The following is a 27,481-nucleotide window of genomic DNA, read 5'->3' on the forward strand; positions in this document are numbered from 1 at the left end:
GTAGAGAACGCTAAAGGCAGTGCCTTTAGGGAACGCCCCCAATATTGGGAGAATCGGGAGAAATTCAAGAGAATGGTTGCCCTGGGAGATTTTTGGGAAAGGCAATGAACTTCAGGAGTCTCCCGGGAAAATCGGGATGGTTGGCAAGTATGAGTATTAGCGGTAAATGCGGTGTTACAGCGGCGCTACTGCTGTATAATACCGGCGGGCCAGCTCTAATGTTAATTTGATATTGCCTCAAGGGCCAAATTAAATTACATGGCGGGCCAGATTTTGACACCCATGACATATAAGGACAGTTCAGCTTGTTGATGTTTTGAGTTTTGTTAATAAAATAAAAAGTAGATAATGACCCCTTGTTATTTTTATTTGATATACAGTACTGTATAGCGCTTTGTATTGTATTCAAAGTGTACTGACTTTTCCAAAAATATGGACTTTTGCTAAGGCTGGAACCCATTATTCATGTTTAAATTGTTCCTTATTTGCTTCATCATACACATTTTTCAATGTAAAAAACCCTCTTCAAGAACCATTAAAGCTTGTAAATTGAGGTTCCAATGTGAAGTGATTTATATTTGTATAGCGCTTTTCTCTAGTGACTCAAAGCGCTTAAAATAGTGAAATTCAATATCTAACCCAGGGGTCGGGAAGAGAGTCAAGAAGCCAAGTATTTTAAAATGTATTTCCGGATGAGCCATGTAACATTTTTGGTAACACTGAACACAACTAAAAATGTGAGTTTTTAAGTAAGACCAACATTTATAGATTATAATAGGTCTCTTATTCTTTGTAATTACATTGTTATTCTGAAGCTAACTGTGGAGAGGGCGGGGCCTGCGGGCCTGCAGCGAAGCAGGGTGTTGCCATGACCGGCCTCGAAATCAGCGACAGGTGCGTAGATGGCCCACCTGGGCCTTGTTATCTAATCACCTGTCGCTCTGTTATAAGCAGCAGCCAGGAGGAGAGGCGGGGTTGGGGCTGGAGCCAGAGCGTGAGTGAGGACGAAAGAGAAAAAGACAATTGCTGGAAAGCAACTGAGAGACTTATTGAAAAATAAAACAATATTGTAACCCTAAAACAGGCTCTCATGTCGGTGCTTGGTGGTCTGAAGAACCCCCAGGAGGACAAGCCCCACACTAACCAATAATAATTACTTTTTACCATTAACGCAACTTCTTGAACATAAAAAAGCATGAGAATGTTTTATATTTTAAACGTTATTTTTAACACTGTGATTACAAGTGGAATTATTCATTACTTATCTTGTTAAGCAATGTCAGCTCAGATTTATCTGAGAGCCAGATGCAGTCATCAAAAGAGGCACATCTGGCTCGCGAGCCATAGGTTCCCTACCCCTGATCCAACCAGTGTGGGTGGCACTGGGAGCAGGTGGGTAAAGCGTCTTACCCAAGGACACAACGGCAGTGACTTGGATGGCTGAAGCGGGGATCGAACCTGGAAATCTCAAGTTGCTGCACGGCCGCTCTACCAACCGAGCTATACCGCCCACACTGTAGTTATGTTTTTCATAGAAATTACCCCTTTGGGTCTCAAATTTCTTGTTGACAAAATTTTAACTTAGGAAGTAACTTTTTAGTTATAAAAATCGGGACTTGGCCTTGCAGTTGGTCGACAGATCTTAAAAGAGTACTACTGTATCACTACCATGTTATGCAAAACACTGCATGTGCAGACGACAGGGGTTTTTATGACGGGGGGTTATTTGAACCTTGTAATTCCCCAAAATTACAAATGCCAGGCACGACTGACCGAACCTGAAATGAGCCAAGTTGGACACGACCATCGCACTGAACAAAAATGTCCTGCCGGAGGATGAGTCCGGTGGCAGAGCGAGTGTGATCCACATCCACCGGCGGAATCATCGCATCTGAAATACGTGCACAGCATCACTGCTGCTGAGTTGTGAGCTCCCCTGTGGCAAGCATCACACAGAATACAGAGGCTTTACTGTATTATTTATGTGGCAGCCAAGGTGTTTTCTACCTGGTACCTGAATATAGAATAAGAGAGGACACCTTGAACTGCTGACAGGTATAAAATCCAAATCTTCCAGACAAGGCTGGCAACCTGGTTCCTAGTTAAAGCGACTCGCTTGAGTGACGTCCGAGGCCCGTGGGAAGATGCAGTCGCTTCGATGTTGGTGCGCCTCGCAGTAGCTGTCATTAAAATGTCAGTACCTGTGCTGCCTGCACTTACTGGGAAATAAAAATAAAAAAAAACTGATGACAAGATCACCTACTAAGGGGACCGTGGAGGCACTGCTTGTCATCGCAGAGGGAAGCAACAGCAGGCAAAAACAACTCGTAATTAGAAAAAAAGAGATTGAGGTTCTACTTGGATAAATTTCCTCTCTCATATTTGCACTTGCTTAAAAAAATGTGGCAGAGCTAGATCGAAGAAAATGTTGCAAATGTGTATCATTCTGGAAAAAAACCAGTTAACCATTATTTAAAGGCCTACTGAAACCCACTACTACCGACCACGCAGTCTGATGGTTTATATATCAATGATAAAATCTTAATATTGCAACACAAGCCAATATGGCCGGTTTAGTTTACTAAATTGCAATTTTGAATTTCGTGGGGAAGTATCATGCTAAAACGCCGCGGTATGATGATGCGTTCGCGTGACGTCACGCGTTGTAGAGGACATTTTGTTCCAGCACCCTTCCCGGCTATAAGTCGTCTGTTTTCATCGCATAATTCCACAGTATTATGGATATCTGTGTTGCTGAATCTTTTGCAATTTGTTCAATGAATAATGGAGACTCCAAAGAAGAAAGCTGTAGTGGATTTGCGGCCGCCTTTGGCAACACAAACACAGCCGGTGTTTCATTGTTTACATTCCTGAAAGATGACAGTCAAGCTTTACTATAGAACAGAGATGTCAAGCGAACACGGTTGGATTGGACTACACACACAAAATACAGTGTATTATGCAGCGATCCTTTCGAAACATTGTGTTTCCAAGAGGGTCCCTTGCGAAGGGGTAAAGATGGGCATAGCCACCACCCGTCGACTGGTGCTGAAGAAAGGTGCGGGGCCGACCTTCAGGTTGTACAGGTACGACCATATAATCTCACTATAACACTAGTAACACAATAAGCAGATAAGGGATTTTCCAGAATTCTCCTATGTCTAATAACATCTGAATCGCTCCCACTGCCCTAGTCTTTTTTTCTTTTTTCTAGTCTTTCACTCTCACTTTCCTCATCCACAAATCTTTCATCCTCGCTCAAATTAATGGGGAAATCGTCGCTTTCTCGGTCCGAATCGCTCTCGCTGTTGGTGGCCATGATTGTAAACAATGTTCAGATGTGAGGAGTTCCACAACCCGTGACGTCACGCGCATATCGTCTGCTACTTCCGCGACAGGAAAGGCTTTTTTATTAGCGACCAAAAGTTGCGAACTTTATCGTGGATGTTCTCTACTAAATCCTTTCAGCAAAAATATGGCAATATCGCGAAATGATCAAGTATGACACATAGAATGGACCTGCTATCCCCGTTTAAATAAGAAAATCTCATTTCAGTAGGCCTTTAAGGTAAAAACAACAAAACAGTTTAATTCAAAAGGAAACTTTGAGATTAACCCATGGTTTTATAACATTTGATAAGGTTGCAAACTGTAAGTAGGTTAGATATAATTATTCAATGTGATTAAAATCAAGAGTAAGATTACTAGTTCAGTGTTAATATTTGAGTGTTCCCCAGGCCCCATTGTCGTGGAAAAGTTGGGCCTTAAGGTCAAAAAGGTTAAACACCCTTGTTGTATCGGGTGTAAATATTCCTCCACTGTCACATTTAAACAATGCAAATTTCCTTCAAATCACACTAAGATCAATTTGCACGATTTCACATCAATGTTGTGTGAGGAAAAAGTGTCACAAAAACAACACAAATACCAAAGAAAAACTAAATGTTCAAAAACTGAATCCCTCGATGCTCGAAGCTGAGGTCTGACATTGTGGATGACAAAGAATTTGTGCAATGCAAAGGCACATTTTCTCAGAAAATTGGACACTGGCTATCAACTACATAAATGGTCGATTTGAAGCTACCTGGTGATACTAGGTGGCTACGTCTTCCTTGTGAAATTAAAAAAAAAACAGAAGAAGCAACAAATATGCATTCCTAAACATATTTATTTTGCTTTTAATGGTATTTGCTCACTTTTTGTCTCCCACACTTTCCATAAAAATTACACACTCAACCGTCATGGCAAATAATACAAATACGACGATGCCATCTCACCCTTTTCTCTTCAACCAAGCACAAATAAGTTTGTATTCCTGCAGGAAACACTGTATTGACACGCATTTTTTTTATGCAAAATAAATTATATCAACTAGTTTTTCATCACTTTTAAGCTTGAATCATGTTAAAATCCTATTCTACTGATGCGTATCTCTTCTGAAGGTGCTGAATTATGCATTGAAGAGCTCCAAGCCGTCCGTCAACCTGCTTAAGCAGCTTCACGATTGCTGACCTCTACTTGACATCAATACTTTCCCTTTAGCACTTCACGTGTGAATGCATTAATGATATGTTTGGGCTTGAAAGGTTGAGGCATTAGGATGAATAAATGAAGAAATAGTAAATCTAAAAGTACATGTGACAGTTGAGTGGTGAGACATTGATGCCTGTTGACTTTTTGGAGCTCCAGGGGACGCTCCTGGCCATCATTAGCATCGAGTTGCAGGTTCTTAGAAAAAGCAACAGAAAGGAGGAAATAATGCAAGTTTCTACACTTTTAATCCTTTTTTTTTTTTTTATAAAACTGTTTTTTTTTTAAGTCTTTGAAAAATGTTGCTCAAAAAGTCTTCTTATTCATATACTTTTAAACATTTCTTGTCATCAAACAATATTTTCGGTATATTAGATGGAATTTTTACCTGACATGTTTCGACTGTCATCTGCAGTCTACTTCAGAAATGTCACCTGACCACTGTGACGTGTCGCCTATCAGCTGTTATTATTATTGTGGTCAACCAAGCAGACCTGTCAAGTCTACCTGGATGGCCCAAGGAAACCATCAATCGGGATGAGAAGACATTCAAGCGCTGGCACACCTGTGTCCTTGGGCAAGACACTTTACCCACCTGCTTCCAGTGCCACCCACACTGGTTTGAATGTAACTTAGATATTGGGTTTCACTATGTAAAGCGCTTTGAGTCACTAGAGAAAAAGCGCTATATAAATATAAATCACTTCACTTCACTTGGGACTTCCTCCTCCATTAGCAAACAAACCAGGTAGACTTGACAGGTCTTCCTGGTGGTTGGCCACGCCTCTAAAAACAGTGGTCAGGTGACCCTTCTGAAGAAGACTGCAGATGACAGTCCAAACATGTCTAATATACGGAATACATTGTCTGACAACAAGAACATTTGAAAAGCCTAGAAACATTCATTATTATTAATATTACGATCTGCTGGCCAAAGGCGACGGCGATACATTCATTTGATTTGGTGAGACGCAAACTCAATTCGACGCTGCGATGACGTTTTAATAACGGTCAAAACTGGTGTTGTCCCAATACTAATAACTAATATTTTGATATCTGTATCGGAACTCATATGTATTTCTAAACTTTTCAAAAATAAAGGGGTCCACAAAACATGTCATTATTGGCTTTATTTTAACAAAAAATCTTATGATACAGTAAACATATGTTCCTTATTGCACTCAAAGAAGAATGTTGGCATTAAATAAGATAGAGAACATATCAGACAACTTCTCGTTTAGTAGTAAGTCAGCAAACAAAGGCTCCTAATTAGTCTGCTGATGGGTAACATATTGTGTCATTTCCCATTCTAATATTTTGTCAAAAATATGAGGGACAAGCAGTAGAAAAAAGATAGATTAGTAATTTGCTTTTTCATTTACTGTTGATATTTGGTTACTTTCTGTATTAACATGTTCTATCTACACTTCTGTTAAAATGTAACAATCACTTATTCTTCTGTTGTTTGATACTTTACATAAGTTTTGGGTGACACTGCAAATTTGGGGTATTGATCCAATGACAAGTAGTTTATGAACATCAATGAAATGAGAAAAACATTTGTGATAATAAAAAATATTGATGTAATCATTGTGGTATGGACTATATATGGCACTTTTGCTTAGTATCGTTACAGTCGATGTTTGCAGAGGTCCACCCATTTGTTTACATTCGGGAGCTTGCTGTTAGCTATTGTAACCTCCTATGGTGTGTAGTGAAGCGTGTTTAGATATTCCTCGTCCTGCAGGGATGATACTTGTAAGAAACTTCCTTTATTCGGCAGACAGGATTTAGAAGTTAAATTTAGGTTAAAGTACCAGTGATTGTCACACACACACTAGGTGTGGTGAAATATGTCCACTGCATTTGACCCATCTCTTTGTTCACCCCCTAGGAGGTGAGGGGAGCAGTGGGCAGCAGCGGTGCCGTGCCCGGGAATCATTTTTGGTGATTTAACCCCCAATTCCAACCCTTGATGCTGAGTGCCAAGCAGGGAGATAATGGGTCCCATTTCAATCATCTTTGGTATGACTCGGCCAGGGTTTTAAACTCACAACCTACCGATCTCAGTGCGGATACTCTAACCACTAGGCCACTGAGTAGGTGTAGTATAAGTAGCTAAAACACTGAAGGGGGCGTTAGCCGCTAGCTAGCGAACTAGCGTGGACTCTGCAGTGCATTGCTGCACCTTTATCGTTAGTTCTAAAGCCAAAATATGTCTATTCTCCCTCTTTTGTCTCCATGCTGTTTCAGGTTTAAGTGGTAAGTGTTTAGTCACATGCTCCTCGGCTCCTATTCCATGCAATGTGTCCATGGTGCGCCATTCGGCGCATGAAAATAAAAAACAACCGGTATTTTTCAGAGGCAGTATAGTACCTTTTTTACTTCATTAGTACTGGTATATTTTTGGGAAAAGTTTACACTTTTTTTGAAAACAAGAACATTCTCGCTTAAAAGACAATAAAAATACAATGTCATCTTATATTGCCCCAGGAAGACAAACTATTCCCAAGTGTTGTGCCTCCACTTAGCACTATTGCAAGCTATAATTCCCTTTGGCAGCACTTCATTTCTTTGGGGAGTAGACGTGTGACCAACAAGTAAATGTAGACTCCCAAGAAAAGATTTGGTGCTACAGGAAGTGGTTCTTGCACCATGGGTTATTAACTTGAAAATCAAACAAAAGCGGTAATAAAAGTATTCGCAGAGAGAGCGAAGACTTAGACATGCAGGACACCTCCGCAAGCAGTGTGCATTAAGACCGCCGTAAAAGAGCCTAGCCTAGCGGGAGTCATGAGTAGCGATACTTCTAAGAGACACTCTGCTGTCGTTTGGCAACACTTTGGGGAAATATGTAAACCAGGGGTGTTTATGAGCTTATGAGATGCAATCCAAGTGGTGACACTATAATATGGTTTTATTAATTAACAATGGAATGGTGATGGAAATGATGAGTAATAACAGTGACTTGTTTGTTGTTGTTTGTTTTAATCACTGTTATTGACGTGAGTAGTATTATTTTTGATACTGTTATTGATATTATTTGCTTTTTTTAGTGTTGTGTTTGTGTGTCTTCTCAGTAGCTCTGTGGATTTGTCAGTGTTGTGGGATTGGGATTGGTTAGGAGTAGAGATGTCTGATAATGGCTTTTTTGCCGATATCCGATATTCCGATATTGTCCAACTCTTAATTACCGATTCCGATATATACAGTCGTGGAATTAACACATTATTGCGCCTAATTTTGTTGTGATGCCCCGCTGGATGCATTAAACAATGTAACAAGGTTTTCCAAAATAAATCAACTCAAGTTATGGAAAAAAATGCCAACATGGCACTGCCATATTTATTATTGAAGTCACAAAGTGCATTATTTTTTTTAACATGCCTCAAAACAGCAGCTTGGAATTTGGGACATGCTCTCCCTGAGAGAGCATGAGCAGGTTGAGGTGGGCGGGGTTGGGAGTGGTGTATATTATAACGTCCCGGAAGAGGTAGTGCTGCAAGGGGTTCTGGGTATTTGTTCTGTTGTGTTTATGTTGTGTTACGGTGCGGATGTTCTCCCGAAATGTGTTTGGCATTCTTTTTTTGGTGTGGGTTCACAGTGTGGCGCATATTTGTAACAGTGTTAAAGTTGTTTATACGGCCACCGTCAGTGTGACCTGTATGGCTGTTGACAAAGTATGCATGGCATTCACTTGTGTCTGTGATATTATGTGATTGGGCCGGCACGCACCCAATTTTAGACAATACTATTGGGTGGCTAAGGTACAGATGGATGGAAGCTCTCACACCCTCCCGGCCTGGGTATCCCTTGAAACGGCAATCCCACACTTTTCATTATGTTCTTGCTTATGCTCATCACTTCCTTTTCCATTTAAACTTGAAGGCGCGAACACCATTGCATCGATCTCCATGAAAAAATGGAACCAGCTAAGGAAACACTTGGGTTTGCAGGGCCCATCTATATTGACCTCGCTACTTAAAAAAACAATTATTTAAACCTCTCCGTACTGACCCCGCATTCATGACTTGACACGATCACGGTATCACCACTGTGAAAGACCTCTAATCAGACGGAGTGTTCTCATCCTTCGCTGAACTCTCTTCCAAATACGATTTGCCGAACTCCCACCTTTTTCGTTTTTTTTAGGAGAGGGACTTCGTAAAGAAGCAGTTCCCACACTTTCCAAATCGTCCTCCAGAAACTCTTATAGATTGTTATCTTTGAGCCCTAATCATAAAAAATGTATCTCCATGCTATATACCACCTTAAGTTCAGTTGCTCCAAACTCTCTATGAGTGATAAGAGCCTCGTGGGAGAGCGATCTTAATACCAACACATCCGATCAACTCTGGAATTCTGCCCTGAAACTGGTCCACTCCTCCTCGATATGTGCCTGTCATAGTCTCATCCAATGCAAAGTAATCCATAAAATTTGATTCTAAGGGAAAGGGTGTGAAGAATTCATTGACTTTAAAATTGTACTGTTTCGACTTGCACTTTTTTCTGTCTATTTGAAGAAGTCAATAATGAGAGTTGGATTAAATTAATGTCAATGGGAGATGTTCATTTTAAATACAAGTGTTTTGGTTAAGAGCTCCGTTACAGAACCAATTTAAGCTTGAAGGTGAGGTATCACTGCACATAACATTTTGTTTGCCTTTTTAAAAAATTACATGCACATGCGTCACGGTCGCTTATGCAAACTAGACATTAATTAATTGTCACAAACTGGGAAGTAGCTTTGGCGACGTGACCCCGAAATGCAGCAGACGGCAGGCAGAGTGTGAGTAAAAGATTTTATTTAACATAAACAGAAAACACATTCACGCATTCACAAAAGGAAGGGAGAAAAGAAGGCGAGTGCAGCTATAGAGGGCACACGACACGTAACTTATTTTAGAAAACAATAAACACTCAGAACATGAGGCGGTAAGCATAGCAACGATTCGAGGCTGTAGGACTGAAATAGGAGACTGATTGGCAAACGGGTACAGGTGGTGTGTCCTGATTGCCAAGCAATGCCAGGTGTGGGAGCCAGTGCACACTGAGCAGACAGGGGAAGTGAAACTACAAAATGGACAGGAACTCAAACACCACACAAACAGGAAAAGACAAGTCCAGAACAGCCACATTGATGTGACAGTTTTTATTTATGTGAAATGATGTTATAAATTTCATCAAACATGAATTTAATTTGATTCATGTTTTGTACACATGGTTTGCTACTTTCAAAGAATTACAATTTAATTTCTATAAATGTACCTAATTTGTTGAGCTATTTACTTATTTTTAGTCAAGGACTTTACAGAATACAAAATCCATGAATTGATGAACGTGGACCCCGACTTAAACATGTTGAAAAACGTATTCGGGTGTTACCATTTAGTGGTCAATTGTGCTGTGCAATCTACTAATAAAACTTTCAATCAATCAATCAATAATTTAAATTTTGGTATGAATAATTCCATTTTTTCCATTCTAGTTTAAACATTGTAAAATTAAGAAAACAGCGATTAAAATAAAATATTTTGGGTTTCCCCAAATGGAAAATCTTGATTAAAGATTCTGTAACATCCTAAGGATACCTAATTTAAGAAATGCAAGTTGAATATTGCCTTTTACTGGAATTAAATACCTTTGTCTACGTTAAAAGTCCTGTTAATTTCAGGATGTATAAATCTTAATATATGATGTCTCAACAAGTAAAACTAATTAGCTGAATGGACAGATAACTTCATAAGTTTTTATTATATTTTTTACTGAAATCTAAACTTTTCATATTATATTTTGTCTGCTCTTTTTTTTAGTGCACTAAAACAAATTCAAGGAAAATAAATTAATATTGTTTTTCATGTTTAATGAAACTTAATTTATTAGTTACTATATTTTTTTGTGCAGAAAAACAATATAACATCATTAACCTACTCAGTGGCCTAGTGATCGGTAGGTTGGGAGTTCAGTCATACCAAAGACTATAAAAAAATGGGACCCATTGCCTCCCGACTTGGCACTCAGCATCAAGGGTTGGAATTGGGGGTTAAATCACCATAAATGATTCCCGGGCGCGGCGCCGCTGCTGCCCACTGCTCCCCTCACCTCCCAGGGGGTGATCAAGGGGATGGGTCAAATGCAGAGGACACCTAGTGTGTGTGTGACAATCATTGGTACTTTAACTTTTAAAACAAAGCTATAAACTTTGCTACCTCAACAAAAACGATTTGAACCCAGCACCTTCAGGTTTGCAAAACAATCAGTACTGTGTGCGCCACAAGAGCCAAGTCATTTATGAATTAACATTTTACTTGCGCTTAATCACGCAAAAGCGCGTGTTGTGTGTTTGGCGCGAGTTGGCCCCGGTCACCTGTCACAGTTTTCCAATTCCTCCCTAAAACTAAGACGCTTTAATTGGTTTGACTGGTTGTTAGGTTCAATCTTTTGCTACCAACATGAGTGGGAGTAGGAAGCAACAGTAAAAAAAAAAACTGCTCCATGTGAGAAAGGACAGGCTTTGATAGTTTGTAGCCCGTCAAGGCCCAGTAGAGCGCAGTACTCTGACTTGGCCCCCTCGTTAGCCTGCACAGAGTTACGGATGAGAGACTGCAGATTGCACTGCCCTCCTTCCGACGCCTCATCCTACTCCTCCAATCTGCAGTGACCACAGCCAATGCATCATCCCATTAAGGCGCAACACCAAAGGTCTTAGGTAGTCTTTTAGTCACAGACAGCTATCTGCTGTCTGGAATAATTTGCCCTCCCGATGGTCTCAGCCTAAGGCAGTTTTTCTCAAATAGTGGGGCGGGCCCCCCTAGGGTACATGGTACGTGTGACCTTGGGGAACACGCTTTTTTTTGTAGCCGTGCCAGATTATGACGACATATGTAGCACTTGGTTTTACCGTAACCACGGTGAAAGAAAACGAAAGACCGGTGTGTTTTTTCCCATGATGTTGATAAGCTTAAAATGTTATGCAGGGGTATAGTTTTAACAATTTTATAGACAAAATTATACTATTTATAGTTACTGTGAAGAGTAGGTGGGGGCGCAGAAAATGTTCTTCTTTCGGGTGGGTGTAACAGAAAATATTTGAGAAGCACTGGCCTAAGACAGTGGTTCTCAAATGGGGGTACGCGTACCCCTGGGGGTACTTGAAGGTATGCCAAGGGGTACGTGAGATTTTTTTTAAATATTCTAAAAATAGCAACAATTCAAAAATCCTTTATAAATATATTTATTCAATAATACTTCAACAAAATATGAATGTAAGTTCATAAACTGTGAAAAAAAATACAACATTGCAATATTCAGTGTTGACAGCTAGATTTTTTGTGGACATGTTCCATAAATATTGATGTTAAAGATTTCTTTTTTTGTGGAGGAATTTTTAGAATTAAGTTCATGAATCCAGATGGATCTCTATTACAATCCCCAAAGAGGGCACTTTAAGTTGATTACTTTTATGTGTAGAAATCTTTATTTATAGCTGAATCACCTGTTTATTTTTCAACAAGTTTTTAGTTATTTTTATATCTTTTTTTCCCAAATAGTTCAAGAAAGACCACTACAAATGAGCAATATTTTGCACTGTTGTATAATTTAATAAAACAGAAACTGATGACATAGTGCTGTATTTTACTTCTTTATTTTTTTTTTCAACCAAAAATGCTTTGCTCTGGTTAGGGGGTACTTGAATTGAAAAAATTGTCACAGGGGGTACATCACTGAAAAAAGGTTGAGAACCACTGGCCTAAGACAACGGAGAGAATGCGGTCTGCACTAGACGCAAAGTTGTTACACAGCTGGATGCAACAGTGCATTTTTTTGGGAAGGAGAGTAAAACACTTTTGCCTGGAGGCCCCCCTGCGGCAAAGCCTTCACCCTATAAACAGAAATGTTCTTTAAGTAATCCTTCGAATTAGTAAAAAAAAAAAAATCAGCGCAGGCTACAAAAAAATCTGAAATCTGACTTAAAAATTCTCAATATCCAGTCATCCATTCATTAATAAATGAGTAGCTTAGGCTACAAGATCTTGTCTTTGGGACTCAAAGGTTGGGGGATGAATAGCTTACTAATTGTCGGGAAACTGTTGGCGTCACCGCATGGGGCTCCGATTTGAAATCAAGTGATTCTAAAACTAGTGATATGCAGAGGTGCTATTGAGTGGTACGCCAAACAGTCACTTAATTATGTGCGATTCATTTTATTTGATTCGTTAATTAGGGAGGTTTTTATTTTCCTATATTCAAACAGTGTTTAGTCTAAAATCTGACTAACTTACGAAAGAAGGACCGAGGGAGAAAAAATGGTATAAACTGAACAAAATAGGAAAATCATCAAGTACAATCATTTTAACAGTTGACACGAGCCACTGTGAAGTTTATTTCTTGTTTTATAAGTTTTTAAAATGTATTTATATAATTTTCTTTTCATGTGATGTATTTGTGCATTCCTTCTAAGGCATACTTGTTATTATAGTATTTTGTCCATCCTGTTGTGTTAAAATATACATGTGACACTGCTTTGCACAATTTTTTAAAATAGTCTCTTATTTCTGTACAGCATTTTGGCCATCTGGGGTTGTTTTTAAATGTGCTGTATAAATGATTACATTGGAACAAATCCCACAAAAATATGTGTGTACATAGCTTAATATATAAGATATTTTATGGAGGGTTTTACTGTTTGGGCCCACTAACAAACAAAAGAGATGCTGTATGTGTGTGTCGATTCAATTTCAATCAATATTTGGCCTCGGTGGAGGTATGTGTCTGTGCTAAATTAGTTTCAACTACCGGTACAAGTTCTCACACCTGTGATGTCCTCCCCCCATTTTCAATTTCATCTTGTTGACCCTGAAACAGCACGATAAAAGAGGCTGCTGAAATTGCAAAGGAATCGCTTACCACGCTCGGTGTTGGGCACGCCTAAGTTGACGGTGGGTATTGAAGGATCTGCGTGGTCACTGTAGTACTCCAAATAGACGGCGTCCCTCTCCCAAGTCTTCTTGATCACTGGAACTGGGGGCACGGATGAAATAGTCAGCCAATAAATTAGTTTTCAACTGTGCTATGTTGGCATTGAATCAAAACGATCAAAACAACATACTGGGTGGAAATTAAGGTGTCACACGAGGTACGACTTTATTTCATTGTGACATTTTCAAATGAGTTTCTGCCAGCCTTCCTGGAATTGAGCGAGACTCTGTAGATACTATTTACAACGTGTGACATTTAAAGCTGAAGAAAGCTTCTTAATGTAAGCTCGTCATAAAAGGCATCTCATATTTTGCATTTCTTGCTAAATAAGGTAACAAAATATTAGAAACAGCACTCAGTAATATTATGCGGTACAAGTACTAGAATTGTAAAGGTCATGGAAGAGATTGTTTGTTTTGGACTTATGCAAGTCAACATCTCCGATGAGTAGTTTGGTTTATTTAATCCTGCTTTTTCCTCATCTCTCAGTAATCACTGTATCAGGGGTGTCCCCTCTTTATTAGCTAATAGCATGTCTGATTTCACTGCATACATTTTTTTCTGGACATCGACTTTAAAGCTATTTTATCGCCATTTAATGCCTTAATTTTTGCTAAATCAATTTAATGACATTTAATGCTTTTTAACGACCCGCGGAAACCCTGTACTGAACCCCCAGTTGCTCCTGATGCTGGGTGTGTTAATGTGTTAATAATGTCGAAGCTCTTTGAGTACTTTGAAGGTAGAAAAATGCTACACAAGTAAAATCCATTTACCATTTAAAAAAACATGCTCCATTTAGTTCTGTAATTCACTGTAGCAATTCAATGAGACTTCACTGCCATCGGACCAGCCTGTACCCATGGGGCCCGGCCGGGCACAGCCCGAAGAGGCAACGTGGGTCCCCCCTCCAATGGGCTCACCACCCATAGCAGGGGACATAGAGGTCGGGTGCAATGTGAGCTGGGCGGCGGCCGAAGGCAGGGCACTTGGCGGTCCGATCCTCGGCTACATAAGCTCGCTCTTGGGACGTGGAACGTCACCTCACTGGGGGGAAAGGAGCCTGAGCTAGTGCGCGAAGTAGAGAAATTCCGGCTGGATATAGTCGGACTCACTTCGACGCACAGCAAGGGCTCTGGAACCACTTCTCTTGAAAGGGGCTGGACTCTCTTTCACTCTGGCGTGGCCGGCAGTGAGAGGCGACGGGCTGGGGTGGCAATTCTGGTTGCCCCCCGGCTTAAAGCCTGCACGTTGGAGTTCAACCCAGTGGACGAAAGGGTAGCCTCCCTCCGCCTTCGGGTGGGGGGACGGGTCCTGACTGTTGTTTGTGCTTACGCACCAAACAACAGTTCAGAGTACCCACCCTTTTTGGGTACACTCGAGGGAGTACTGGAGAGTGCTCCCCCGGGTGATTCCCTTGTCCTACTGGGGGACTTCAACGCTCATGTTGGTAACGACAGTGAAACCTGGAGAGGCGTGATTGGGAAGAATGGTCGCCCGGATCTGAACCCGAGTGGTGTTTTGTTATTGGACTTCTGTGCTCGTCACAGTTTGTCCATAACAAACACCATGTTCAAACATAAGGGTGTCCATATGTGCACTTGGCACCAGGACACCCTAGGCCGCAGTTCCATGATCGACTTTGTAGTTGTGTCATCGGATTTGCGGCCTCATGTTTTGGACACTCGGGTAAAGAGAGGGGCGGAGCTTTCTACCGATCACCACCTGGTGGTGAGTTGGCTGCGATGGTGGGGGAGGATGCCGGACAGACCTGGCAGGCCCAAACGCATTGTGAGGGTTTGCTGGGAACGTCTGGCAGAGTCTCCTGTCAGAGAAAGTTTCAATTCCCACCTCCGGAGGAACTTTGAACATGTCACGAGGGAGGTGCTGGACATTGAGTCCGAGTGGACCATGTTCCGCACCTCTATTGTCGAGGCGGCTGATCGAAGCTGTGGCCGCTTGTCGTGGCGGTGATCCTAGAACCCGCTGGTGGACACCAGCGGTGAGGGATGCCGTCAAGCTGAAGAAGGAGTCCTACCGGGTTCTTTTGGCTCATAGGACTCCAGAGGCAGTGGACAGGTACCGACAGGCCAAGCGGTGTGCAGCTTCGGCGGTCACAGAGGCAAAAACTCGGACATGGGAAGAGTTTGGGGAAGCCATGGAAAATGACTTCCGGATGGCTTCAAAGCGATTCTGGACCACCATCCGCCGCCTCAGGAAGGGGAAGCAGTGCACTGTCAACACCGTGTATGGTGCGGATGGTGTTCCGCTGACCTCAACTGCGGATGTTGTGGATAGGTGGAAGGAATACTTTGAAGACCTCCTCAATCCCACCAACACGTCTTCGTATGAGGAAGCAGTGCCTGGGGAATCTGTGGTGGACTCTCCTATTTCTGGGGCTGAGGTTGCTGAGGTAGTTAAAAAGCTCCTCGGTGGCAAGGCCCCAGGGGTGGATGAGATCCGCCCGGAGTTCCTTAAGACTCTGGATGCTGTGGGGCTGTCTTGGTTGACAAGACTCTGCAGCATCGCGTGGACATCGGGGGCGGTACCTCTGGATTGGCAGACCGGGGTGGTGGTCCCTCTCTTTAAGAAGGGGGACCGGAGGGTGTGTTCCAACTATCGTGGGATCACACTCCTCAGCCTTCCCGGTAAGGTTTATTCAGGTGTACTGGAGAGGAGGCTACGCCGGATAGTTGAACCTCGGATTCAGGAGGAACAGTGTGGTTTTCGTCCTGGTCGTGGAACTGTGGACCAGCTCCATACTCTCGGCAGGGTTCTTGAGGGCGCATGGGAGTTTGCCCAACCAGTCTACATGTGCTTTGTGGACTTGGAGAAGGCATTCGACCGTGTCCCTCGTCCTGGTCGTGGAACTGTGGACCAGCTCCATACTCTCGGCAGGGTTCTTGAGGGCGCATGGGAGTTTGCCCAACCAGTCTACATGTGCTTTGTGGACTTGGAGAAGGCATTCGACCGTGTCCCTCGGGAAGTCCTGTGGGGAGTGCTCAGAGAGTATGGGGTATCGGACTGTCTTATTATGGCAGTCCGATCCCTGTACGATCAGTGTCAGAGCTTGGTCCGCATTGCTGGCAGTAAGTCGGACACGTTTCCAGTGAGGGTTGGACTCCGCCAAGGTTGCCCTTTGTCACCGATTCTGTTCATAACTTTTATGGACAGAATTTCTGGGCGCAGTCAAGGCATTGAGGGGTTCCGGTTTGGTGGCCGCGGGATTAGGTCTCTGCTTTTTGCAGACGATGTGGTCCTGTTGGCTTCATCTGGCCGGGATCTTCAGCTCTCACTGGATCGGTTCGCAGCTGAGTGTGAAGCGGCCGGAATGAGAATCAGCACCTCCAAATCCGAGTCCCTGGTTCTCTCCCGGAAAAGGGTGGAGTGCCATCTCCGGGTTGGGGAGGAGACCCTGCCCCAAGTGGAGGAGTTCAAGTACCTAGGAGTCTTGTTCACGAGTGGGGGAAGAGTGGATCGTGAGATCGACAGGCGGATCGGTGCGGCGTCTTCAGTAATGCGGATGTTGTACCGATCTGTTGTGGTGAAGAAGGAGCTGAGCCGGAAGGCAAAGCTCTCAATTTACCGGTCGATCTACGTTCCCATCCTCACCTATGGTCATGAGCTTTGGGTCATGACCGAAAGGATAAGATCACGGGTACAAGCGGCCGAAATGAGTTTCCTCCGCCGTGTGGCGGGGCTCTCCCTTAGAGATAGGGTGAGAAGCTCTGTCATCCGGGAGGAACTCAAAGTAAAGCCGCTGCTCCTTCACATCGAGAGGAGCCAGATGAGGTGGTTCGGGCATCTGGTCAGGATGCCACCCGAACGCCTCCCGAGGGAGGTGTTTAGGGCACGTCCAACCGGTAGGAGGCCACGGGGAAGACCCAGGACACGTTGGGAAGACTATGTCTCCCGGCTGGCCTGGGAACGCCTCGGGATCCCCCGGGAAGAGCTAGAAGAAGTGGCTGGGGAGAGGGAAGTCTGGGCTTCCCTGCTTAGGCTGCTGCCCCCGCGACCCGACCTCGGATAAGCGGAAGAAGATGGATGGATGGATGGATGCTCCATTTAGGCAAAATTAACTGTGGGCTGTGTTAGGGTGAGTAAATCAAACACTCCCTTTCTATTACCAAGTCATAAACTTCCCCTGAGTTCATTTTAAACAAACATGGCGTGGAACTTTTGAGACTTCTTCACTGTTTCAGAAAATGGCTTTTCATGTGCTACTAGACCCAAATGTTCTGTAAACATTCTGTGAGTAGAGGATAAAAACATTGTGCTTCAACACATCAAACCTTGTCGGCCACCTGACAAGGTTTAGCCTGCTGCTAAAGAAAATACCCCAAAGACAGCTGCAAAGAAAGGTGTCCACAAATACATTTAAACAGATATATTCTGTGTTACTTTACACCTAATTTTAGCTATTTTTGTGTTTTCTTAGTAATAGTATTTCTGGAATGTGCAGCGGGCCGTTAAAAAAAATAGCTGTGGGCCGCACTTTGGACAACAATGCTCTAAATAAATAATACGATGGTTTTTGCAGGGATGACAGAAAACTAAAATACTAAATAAAAACATAAAATACTGGGATAAATAATTCAAAATGAAAAATTTGAAAAAAAATACTAAATAAATATAGCAGAAAAAACTGAATATAAACAAACTTAGTGTATGGACGAAGCAAAAACTTTGTCTGACAATGTTTATTGTAAAATAATGACAGATGAATGGAATCCAGGATAAAAAATATCTGTTTGGTCTTTTTCAAAATATTAGTAAACACCATATGCTTTAACCGTCTCATGATAAATTTGAAATTGTTTAATGAACCAAAAACAAAGCCATGTTATCTTTGCAAAGACCTGTGTGTGGTAAAAGTAAATACACAAAAATAATAATAACATAATATTTATTTGAACAGGCATTGGCAAAATCACTCACCTCTTTCACTGTGGAACTTCCTACAAGTTTTTACGGCCACAAAAACATCTTCTTCATTCACCGGCTCACCCTTTCGTGAAACCAACAAACAACATATCAGACAAATGGAAGCACAAAGTTCGATTTTAAATGCATCAAAGCGATGGGGATCGACTTTTCAGGCTGTGATTGTGTGTCAAGAGGTCTCTGCAAAAAGAGTACGGAATGACATTTTCTCTCCAATGGGGTGACGATGGTTTGGCTTGATGACACCTTTGCAGGCTTGCAGAGAATTGCGCCTGCTCAACTCTCTGAGCATTTGAGATATACTTAAAAAAAAAGTTGGCCAAAAATACTGTACACCTGGTGATGGGACCAGAAGAGGAAATGGCACATCTCTGTGAAACTTACTCAGTCAAACTAAAGTATTTAGTCACCCTCACAGAATGCATTATAATACGGAAACTAGATTTACATTGATTGCACACGGGGCTTATCTCACAACGTAATGACAGTGTATAACCTCAGACAATGATGGATGCTGAATTATTGCCACAGCAGCTAATTCAAATGAGGTGATTAATCTATGTTTAAAACAAGATAACTGTATGATGGCGGGGAAGGCAAGGCGTTTGTTTCATGGCCACGCTCATTTGGAGGCAAAACGATTCGCCCATTTACTATACCGCAGGTCTTTATAGGGTGGACATCACATACAGTACTGCGCTTGAATCAATGACTGAGTAGCAACATTTTAAAGCGCATGCAGAGCAAAATAAATCAACTGGATGCTGGCCTTATAATACTTTAAAAGCAGCTACTGCCGTCATGTATACTTAAGAAAAAAATATATCAAGATGTTGCCTTCAGCCACGTTGATGTTTTTTTTTGGTTTGGTGCTAATTAGCCACCGGTGGCTTTTTCAGTCCATGGAGACTGTAGGACTCGCAGCAGTTAAGTGACGAGCACAGGGGTGTCCAAAATTTTTCCACCGACCGCCGCATACTGAAAAATGAAAGAATGTGGGGGCCCACTTTGATAAATTTTGTACAATAAAGATGCTAAATTCAATTCAAAATACTGTACAACAGTATATTCAAAGCTATAAAACAATGTAAGATTGTGGTTTATATGTGAGAGGCAGTTGGTAGTGTTATATCTAATAGAGTTTGTTTATAAACAATTTATTACATTTTCAGAACATGTCAGGAAACAACTAGCTGCGGGCCGAAAGTGGCCCCTTGACCGCACTTTGGACACATCTGAACTAGAGACATAAAATTACCAGTAGAGTGGAAAGACAAGTTGACTCAATACCGAAGCTATTATCATATATGTCTGCTGTATGACACTGAAAGACATACAAAGTTTCCATCCATCCATCTTCTTCCGCTTATCTGAGGTCGGGTCGCGGGGGCAACAGCCTAAGCAGGGAAACCCAGACTTCCCTTTCCCCAGCCACTTCGTCTAGCTCTTCCCGGGGGATCCCGAGGCGTTCTCAGGCCAGCCGGGACACAGTCTTCCCAACGTGTCCTGGGTCTTCCCCGTAGCCTCCTACCGGTTGGACGTCCCCTAAACACCTCCCTAGGGAGGCGTTCGGGTGGCATCCTGACCAGATGCCCGAACCACCTCGTCTGGCTCCTCTCGATGTGGAGGAGCAGCGGCTTTACTTTGAGTTCCTGCCGGATGGCAGAGCTTCTCACCCTATCTCTAAGGGAGAGCCCCGCCACACGGCGGAGGAAAGTCATTTCGGCCGCTTGTACCCGTGATCTTATCCTTTCGGTCATGACCCAAAGCTCATGACCATAGGTGAGGATGGGAACGTTGATCGACCGGTAAATTGAGAGCTTTGCCTTCCGGCTCAGCTCCTTCTTCACCACAACGGATCGATACAACGTCCGCATTACTGAAGACGCCGCACCGATCCGCCTGTCGATCTCACGATCCACTCTTCCCCCACTCGTGAACAAGACTCCTAGGTACTTGAACTCCTCCACTTGGGGCAGGGTCTCCTCCCCAACCCGGAGATGGCACTCCACCCTTTTCCGGGCGAGAACCATGGACTCGGACTTGGAGGTGCTGATTCTCATTCCGGTCGCTTCACACTCGGCTGCAAACTGATCCAGTGAGAGCTGAAGATCCCGGCCAGATGAAGCCATCAGGACCACATCATCTGCAAAAAGCAGAGACCTAATCCTGCGGTCACCAAACCGGAACCCCTCAACGCCTTAACTGCGCCTAGAAATTCTGTCCATAAAAGTTATAAACAGAATCGGTAATAAAGGACAGCCTTGGCGGAGTCCAACCCTCACTGGAAATGTGTTCGACTTACTGCCGGCAATGCGGACCAAGCTCTGGCACTGATCGTACAGGGAGCGGGCTGCCACAATAACACATTCCGATACCCCATACTCTCTGAGCACTCCCCACAGGACTTCCCGAGGGACACGGTCGAATGCCTTCTCCAAGTCCACAAAGCACATGTAGACTGGTTGGGCAAACTCCCATGCACCCTCAAGAACCCTGCCGAGAGTATGGAGCTGGTCCGCAGTTCCACGACCAGGACGAAAACCACACTGTTCCTCCTGAATCCGAGGTTCGACTATCCGGCATAGCCTCCTCTCCAGTACACCTGAATAAACCTTACCGGGAAGGCTGAGGAGTGTGATCCCACGATAGTTGGAACACACCCTCCATTCCCCCTTCTTAAAGAGAGGAACCACCACCCCGATCTGCCAATCCAGAGGTACCGCCCCCGATGTCCATGCGATGCTGCAGAGTCTTGTCAATCAAGACAGCCCCACAGAATCCATACAAAGTTTGTGAGAGAATATCAAAAAAAGTATCAATCTCTCAGTTATTCCCGAGCCATTTTAAGAAATAATGAGGAAGCCAGTCACGTAATTGTGTGACATAGAGGTAGGAACCGCAGATCCCTTCCCTATCAACAACAATGCACACCATGCAGACTTTGTGAGAGCTACTTGGGGAAAAATGATGATCCAGAAACGTATATTGTTGATCTTGAATTTTAGGAGAATGAGCTACAAGTTTTAGAAGCTACGCTAAACAAATCCAGCTTTAGTGAAACACTAAGCATCATGTAGCAATATTGCGAAGTCCTAAACAAGAAATAAAAATTCCAAACGTAATAAAACAATAGCTTACTGTGCAATGTCTGCTCTTACTTTGATGACGACTGATAGGATGTCTATATCTTCCCGTTTAGATGAAGAATTATTCCTGATGCACACAAAGAGTTAACAAGGAAAAGTTTCCCTACAGACACCATCTACAGTTGTGTGTATTTGTCTCCATCCCTGGGTATAAATTGAATGTCACAGTTGAACAGCTTATATATTTATGGCTAAATCCTCATAATATTCTGATGAGAGGCATGTTTTACAATTTAGAATAACTTTGACGAGCCGAGACGGGAGCAGCAGGACATCGCGGCCAGTAGAAGGCTACTGAGCAGTGTTATCAATTCGCCAAAATATAGTTTGTCTGTGTTCGTGCTTATAATAACAACATCGCTAATATTTGGTTAATATTCAGGTCATGATAATTTTATAAAGTATTGTTGGCAAGTTTTGGGTGGTTATTTAGAGGGTTTTATGGGCAGAGTAGAGAGCCCCCATTGACAGACTATTTATTTATTTATTTACGATTAGAACGCATAAAAAAACAAACAAACAAACACATGTTCATGTCTTATATAAGGATTGTGAATGATAGACAGCACATATCGCTCTAATCTGGGAATATTTCCTATATGACTTATCTGATACTATGGTCAGAGTGCAGAAGTGTTACTCCGGTGATGTCAACCTACGGAAAGTAGCGAAGACAATCACAGCGGAATATTCAAAAACGGTTGACTGAATTTGTGGCATGTTTTTTTTTTTGATTGAATCTTTTATTAGTAGATTGCACAGTACAGTACATATTCCGTACAATTGACCACTAAATGGTAACACCCGAATAAGTTATTCAACTTGTTTAAGTCGGGGTCCACGTTAATCAATTCATGGTAAATGATTTATGTTGTGATGTTTAGACGGTATTTTCACATACTTTGCGGATTTTAAGTACAATTGTTTTTCCACTCTAATGGTACTTTAACTGGAGCATTTACTGCAACCGCTAGCAGAGACGCTGTCGATCTCAACTGGTGTTTAAATCCTGTATTTGTTACCTGGCCTTTTACGATTAATTGGTTGTTATTCTTTAACAATAAAAAGAAAAAGAAATGCTCATTGTTTTATGAAATATTATTAGATATAATTGATTAATTGAGTCATGTTTCCACTATTAATTCTTATACATACAGTACATAGTCAAAAGACCACCTTTAACTAATAACGTTCTTCTGCACACACGTATTAAAGTGGATCTTTTTTTGTTGTATCTTCTAGTAAACAGGAAGCAGCACATCAGATCAATATTAAAGCCTAAGCGTATCGCATTAATCAAGCATATCCGATTTGAGCTGTGGAGGGACAAACAAGATCCTTGTGTGTGTGCAAAATGCAATTTCCTCGAAATGAGATCTAATCCAAACAGAGCCTTTGTTGGAGATAGTATATGATCAAAGATGCAGAAAGCCTAAAAGTCGATACAACTGCCACTTGCAACTACATTGCAGCACTAAATTGCATATAGAAAGCAATAACATGCAAGGTCATGGTGACATTTTGGTTCTGTTACAGTCTGCGGTGGACAGCATGAAGATGAAGTAGTGTACATGTATGGGTTTTGGTTGCCTTGAATTTACTGTTGGAAGGGGAAGGACGATACTCACACAGGGAGGAGGTTTGGCACTCAGAGTGGTGGCACAGAAGTCGGCCCTCGGAGAGTCCTCGGTCTCAGTGCACAACTCGGGTACGGCAGTCAGATGTGGTCCCTTGCCGTTGTCCCAAATGTACAAGGACACCTGTGATAGTAACAAGCAGTGAGCTTGATTACGCCGCTCATTCTTCTAGTTATTAGGTCTATACATGATGATTGTGGTTACTATAATCAAACACAAATTAAGCATTATCATCCTTATAAAAGACAGGGAGTTGCACTTAGCCAATCAGGTACTTACGTGTCATCAAATGACTTGAATTTAAATGCGCTTAAATCAAGTAAGTCCAAACCTTTACCATGAAAAAAAATCAAGGTTGCGACAACAACAAACTATAAAACCCCCAACACACAGAACTAAAAAAAAACCTAATAGTCACCTAACTTTTCAAACAGCTTGGAATTATTTTTTTTCGGAAAAGACGACAACATTTAAATTGACACTTTTAATCAATAAATAATAGTTATATTGCTATTTTCCACACTCGTAAGACCATGAATGTGACATTTGATGGCTAATTGAATAGCATTCTACTATATGTTTTAAGTAGGTCAACATATGCATGCTTTTAACTTTCTTTGTAATTTTCTGATTTGGGCTGTAAATTGATTGAATACACCAGGAATGCCTTGTGATTGTATGTATGTATGTATATATATATATATATATATATATATATATATATGTATATATATATATAATTTACATGCCAAACATGGTACAATTAGTTACAAGAAACGGTATGAATGTTTTTAATTTTAATGTGGAAAGAAGCCTCATTTTATTATTCAAACCATTTTTTCCTTCATCTCTAACCAAATCATGCTTCTCATGCATTATTTTTGGAGATTAAAACATTGATTCTGTTTTCACCACAACTTCAGACAGCTTTCATGCATTGCTATTTTCAAGAATAGAAGTAGGAGAAAGTTTAATGACACTGAATAGTACCACTCAAAGGTTTGGAGACACTTTCTCTTGCTATTCACAGGATAAGTGTCTCAAAACATTTGACTAGTACTGTATCTCACCTCGTGTTTCAGGTCAATGGTGAAGTCTGATTTCAGCGGCTCTTCTCTGACTTTGTCGGCAAGCCTAAAAACAACAAATCACAGTGTGACATTCCTATGGATCAAGGACTACCTTTGATTTAAGAATACCTGACATGAGCACAAAAATTCTTGCGCACTGACCGGACTACGAGGGGGATGCTTAAGGCCCACGCGGCGGAGAAGTCAGGGTATTTGAAGATGGAGGGGTTCTCTGCGAAGGCGTAGTGATGGATGATGGTGGACTCCTCGTCATGGAGGGGCTTCCCGAGAAACCATTCCTGATGGAATAGTTGAGACTATATCTTTAGTTTACGATACAGGGTCCATTTTGGATCTTTAACCCAGATATTGTGTAACTAAATACACCTATAAGTCATGAAATAATGGGTGATAAAAAGGTGATTCACAGTTAAAATATAGCAACTTTGATACGATAACATTCAAACCAACAGAAACAGACAGCACTTGAAGCACAAACTTATTCAAACCAAACATGGACCTAAAATGGACTTGAATTATATTATTGTACAACATTGTGTTATGAGATGTTAATGCAAAACCATAATGTTTTTGACAAAAGGTTCCTTTTCTATTCTTGAATTATTTTACAATGTGGAACGTTAGAAAATATTTGGTCAAGTGAAATTACTCAAACAGAGAACAATGATAGGTATAAAAACCACTAACCCATGTATTATTAATACCTGGAATGGAATTATGCTGTCTTAAAGTTAAAGTGGATTGGTAAATGTTTTTATGGTGACATATTGTGGTCAAAATAATTAATTAAGGTCATGACAATAAGTTGGATGAAGCTGACAAGTTTGTCACTGGATTCTTCCTAATACACTTCTGCCTTGAAGACTTTGCAAGTAACTATTATGTAAGATAAATATCATGTAACTATAATTATTTGATACTTGTTTTCATATTGACAATTTCTGTGTTTTAGATTGCAATATTGTTCAATTATGGACACTTATTACATATGTCTGGCTTGTATGCTTAGCCTTCATGTAAGCTGCTATCTTATTTACCTATTGTAAATCCATCTAACAAATTTTCACCGCTTGTCCCTTATGGGATCGCAGGGGATGCTGGAGCCTATCTCAGCTGCATCCGGGCAGTAGGCGGGGTACACCCTGGACAAGTCGCCACCTTATCGCATGGCAAAAACAGATAGACGGACAACATTCACACTCACATTCACACACTAAGGCCAATTTTAGTGTTGCCAATTAACCTATACTTGACTAAAATACAAAAAACTCAACCTTGATCCTTTTTTTTTTCTTAAGCTATCGGGCTGATATCCGATATCAAATCGGGAGACGTCTAGTAAGCCTAACAGAAGGTCAGTATAAATCCATCCATCCATCCATCATCTTCCGCTTATCCGAGGTCGGGTTGCGGGGGCAACAGCCTAAGCAGGGAAACCCAGACTTCCCTCTCCCCAGCCACTTCGTCTAGCTCTTCCCGGGGGATCCCGAGGCGTTCCCAGGCCAGCCGGGAGACATAGTCTTCCCAATGTGTCCTAGGTCTTCCCCGTGGCCTCCTACCGGTTGGACGTGCCCAAAACACCTCCCTAGGGAGGCGTTCGGGTGGCATCCTGACCAGATGCCCGAACCACCTCATCTGGCTCCTCTCGATGTGAAGGAGCAGCGGCTTTACTTTGAGTCCCTCCCGGATGGCAGAGCTTCTCACCCTATCTCTAAGGGAGAGCCCCGCCACACGGCGGAGGAAACTCATTTCGGCCGCTTGTACCCGTGATCTTATCCTTTCGGTCATGACCCAAAGCTCATGACCATAGGTGAGGATGGGAACGTAGATCGACCGGTAAATTGAGAGCTTTGCCTTCCGGCTCAGCTCCTTCTTCACCACAACGGATCGATACAACGTCCGCATTACTGAAGACGCCGCACCGATCCGCCTGTCGATCTCACGATCCACTCTTCCCCCACTCGTGAACAAGACTCCTAGGTACTTGAACTCCTCCACTTGGGGCAGGGTCTCCTCCCCAACCCGGAGATGGCACTCCACCCTTTTCCGGGCGAGAACCATGGACTCGGACTTGGAGGTGCTGATTCTCATTCCGGTCGCTTCACACTCGGCTGCGAACCGATCCAGCGAGAGCTGAAGATCCGGTCAGATGAAGCCATCAGGACCACATCATCTGCAAAAAGCAGAGACCTAATCCTGCGGTTACCAAACCGGAACCCATCAACGCCTTGACTGCACCTAGAAATTCTGGCCATAAAAGTTATGAACAGAATCGGTGACAAAGGACAGCCTTGGCGGAGTCCAACCCTCACTGGAAATGTGTTCGACTTACTGCCGGCAATGCGGACCAAGCTCTGGCACTGATCGTACAGGGAACGGACCGCCACAATAAGACAGTCCGATACCCCATACTCTCTGAGCACTCCCCACAGGACTTCCCGAGGGACACGGTCGAATGCCTTCTCCAAGTCCACAAAGCACATGTAGACTGGTTGGGCAAACTCCCATCCACCCTCAAGAACCCTGCCGAGAGTATAGAGCTGGTCCGCAGTTCCACGACCAGGACGAAAACCACACTGTTCCTCCTGAATCCGAGGTTCGACTATCCGACGTAGCCTCCTCTCCAGTACACCTGAATAAGCCTTACCAGGAAGGCTGAGGAGTGTGATCCCACGATAGTTGGAACACACCCTCCGGTCCCCCTTCTTAAAGAGAGGAACCACCACCCCGGTCTACCAATCCAGAGGTACCGCCCCCGATGTCCACTCGATGCTGCAAAGTCTTGTCAACCAAGACAGCCCCACAGCATCCAGAGCCTTAAGGAACTCCGGGCGGGTCTCGTCCACCCCTGGGGCCTTGCCACCGAGGAGCTTTTTAACTACCTCAGCGACCTCAGCCCTAGAAATAGGAGAGTCCACCACAGATTCCCCAGGCACTGCTTCCTCATAGGAAGACGTGTTGGTGGGATTGAGGAGGTCTTCGAAGTATTCCTTCCACCTATCCACAACATCCGCAGTCGAGGTCAGCAGAACACCATCCGCACCATACACGGTGTTGATAGTGCACTGCTTCCCCTTCCTGAGGCGGCGGACGGTGGTCCAGAATCGCTTCGAAGCCGTCCGGAAGTCGTTTTCCATGGCTTCCCCGAACT

At 42.7% G+C, this 27,481-nt stretch overlaps 1 protein-coding gene across 2 annotated transcripts in view; it reads right to left on the minus strand.

Annotated features, from left to right (window-relative positions):
- Positions 1–27,481, minus strand: part of b3glcta (beta 3-glucosyltransferase a) — a 131,739-nt gene that overhangs the window by 12,806 nt on the left and 91,452 nt on the right. For both annotated transcript variants that reach the window (XM_061877306.1, XM_061877305.1), the window contains exons 7-11: positions 24,472–24,608; positions 24,310–24,373; positions 23,231–23,362; positions 18,448–18,517; positions 13,438–13,551 (exon numbers count right to left, since the gene is read on the minus strand). In XM_061877306.1, coding sequence (XP_061733290.1) covers positions 13,438–13,551; positions 18,448–18,517; positions 23,231–23,362; positions 24,310–24,373; positions 24,472–24,608 — 517 coding nt within the window. The remainder of the gene's footprint in view (positions 1–13,437; positions 13,552–18,447; positions 18,518–23,230; positions 23,363–24,309; positions 24,374–24,471; positions 24,609–27,481) is intronic.

This window comes from Nerophis ophidion, linkage group LG18 (assembly GCF_033978795.1).
Source record: "Nerophis ophidion isolate RoL-2023_Sa linkage group LG18, RoL_Noph_v1.0, whole genome shotgun sequence".
Lineage (NCBI taxonomy): Eukaryota > Metazoa > Chordata > Actinopteri > Syngnathiformes > Syngnathidae > Nerophis > Nerophis ophidion.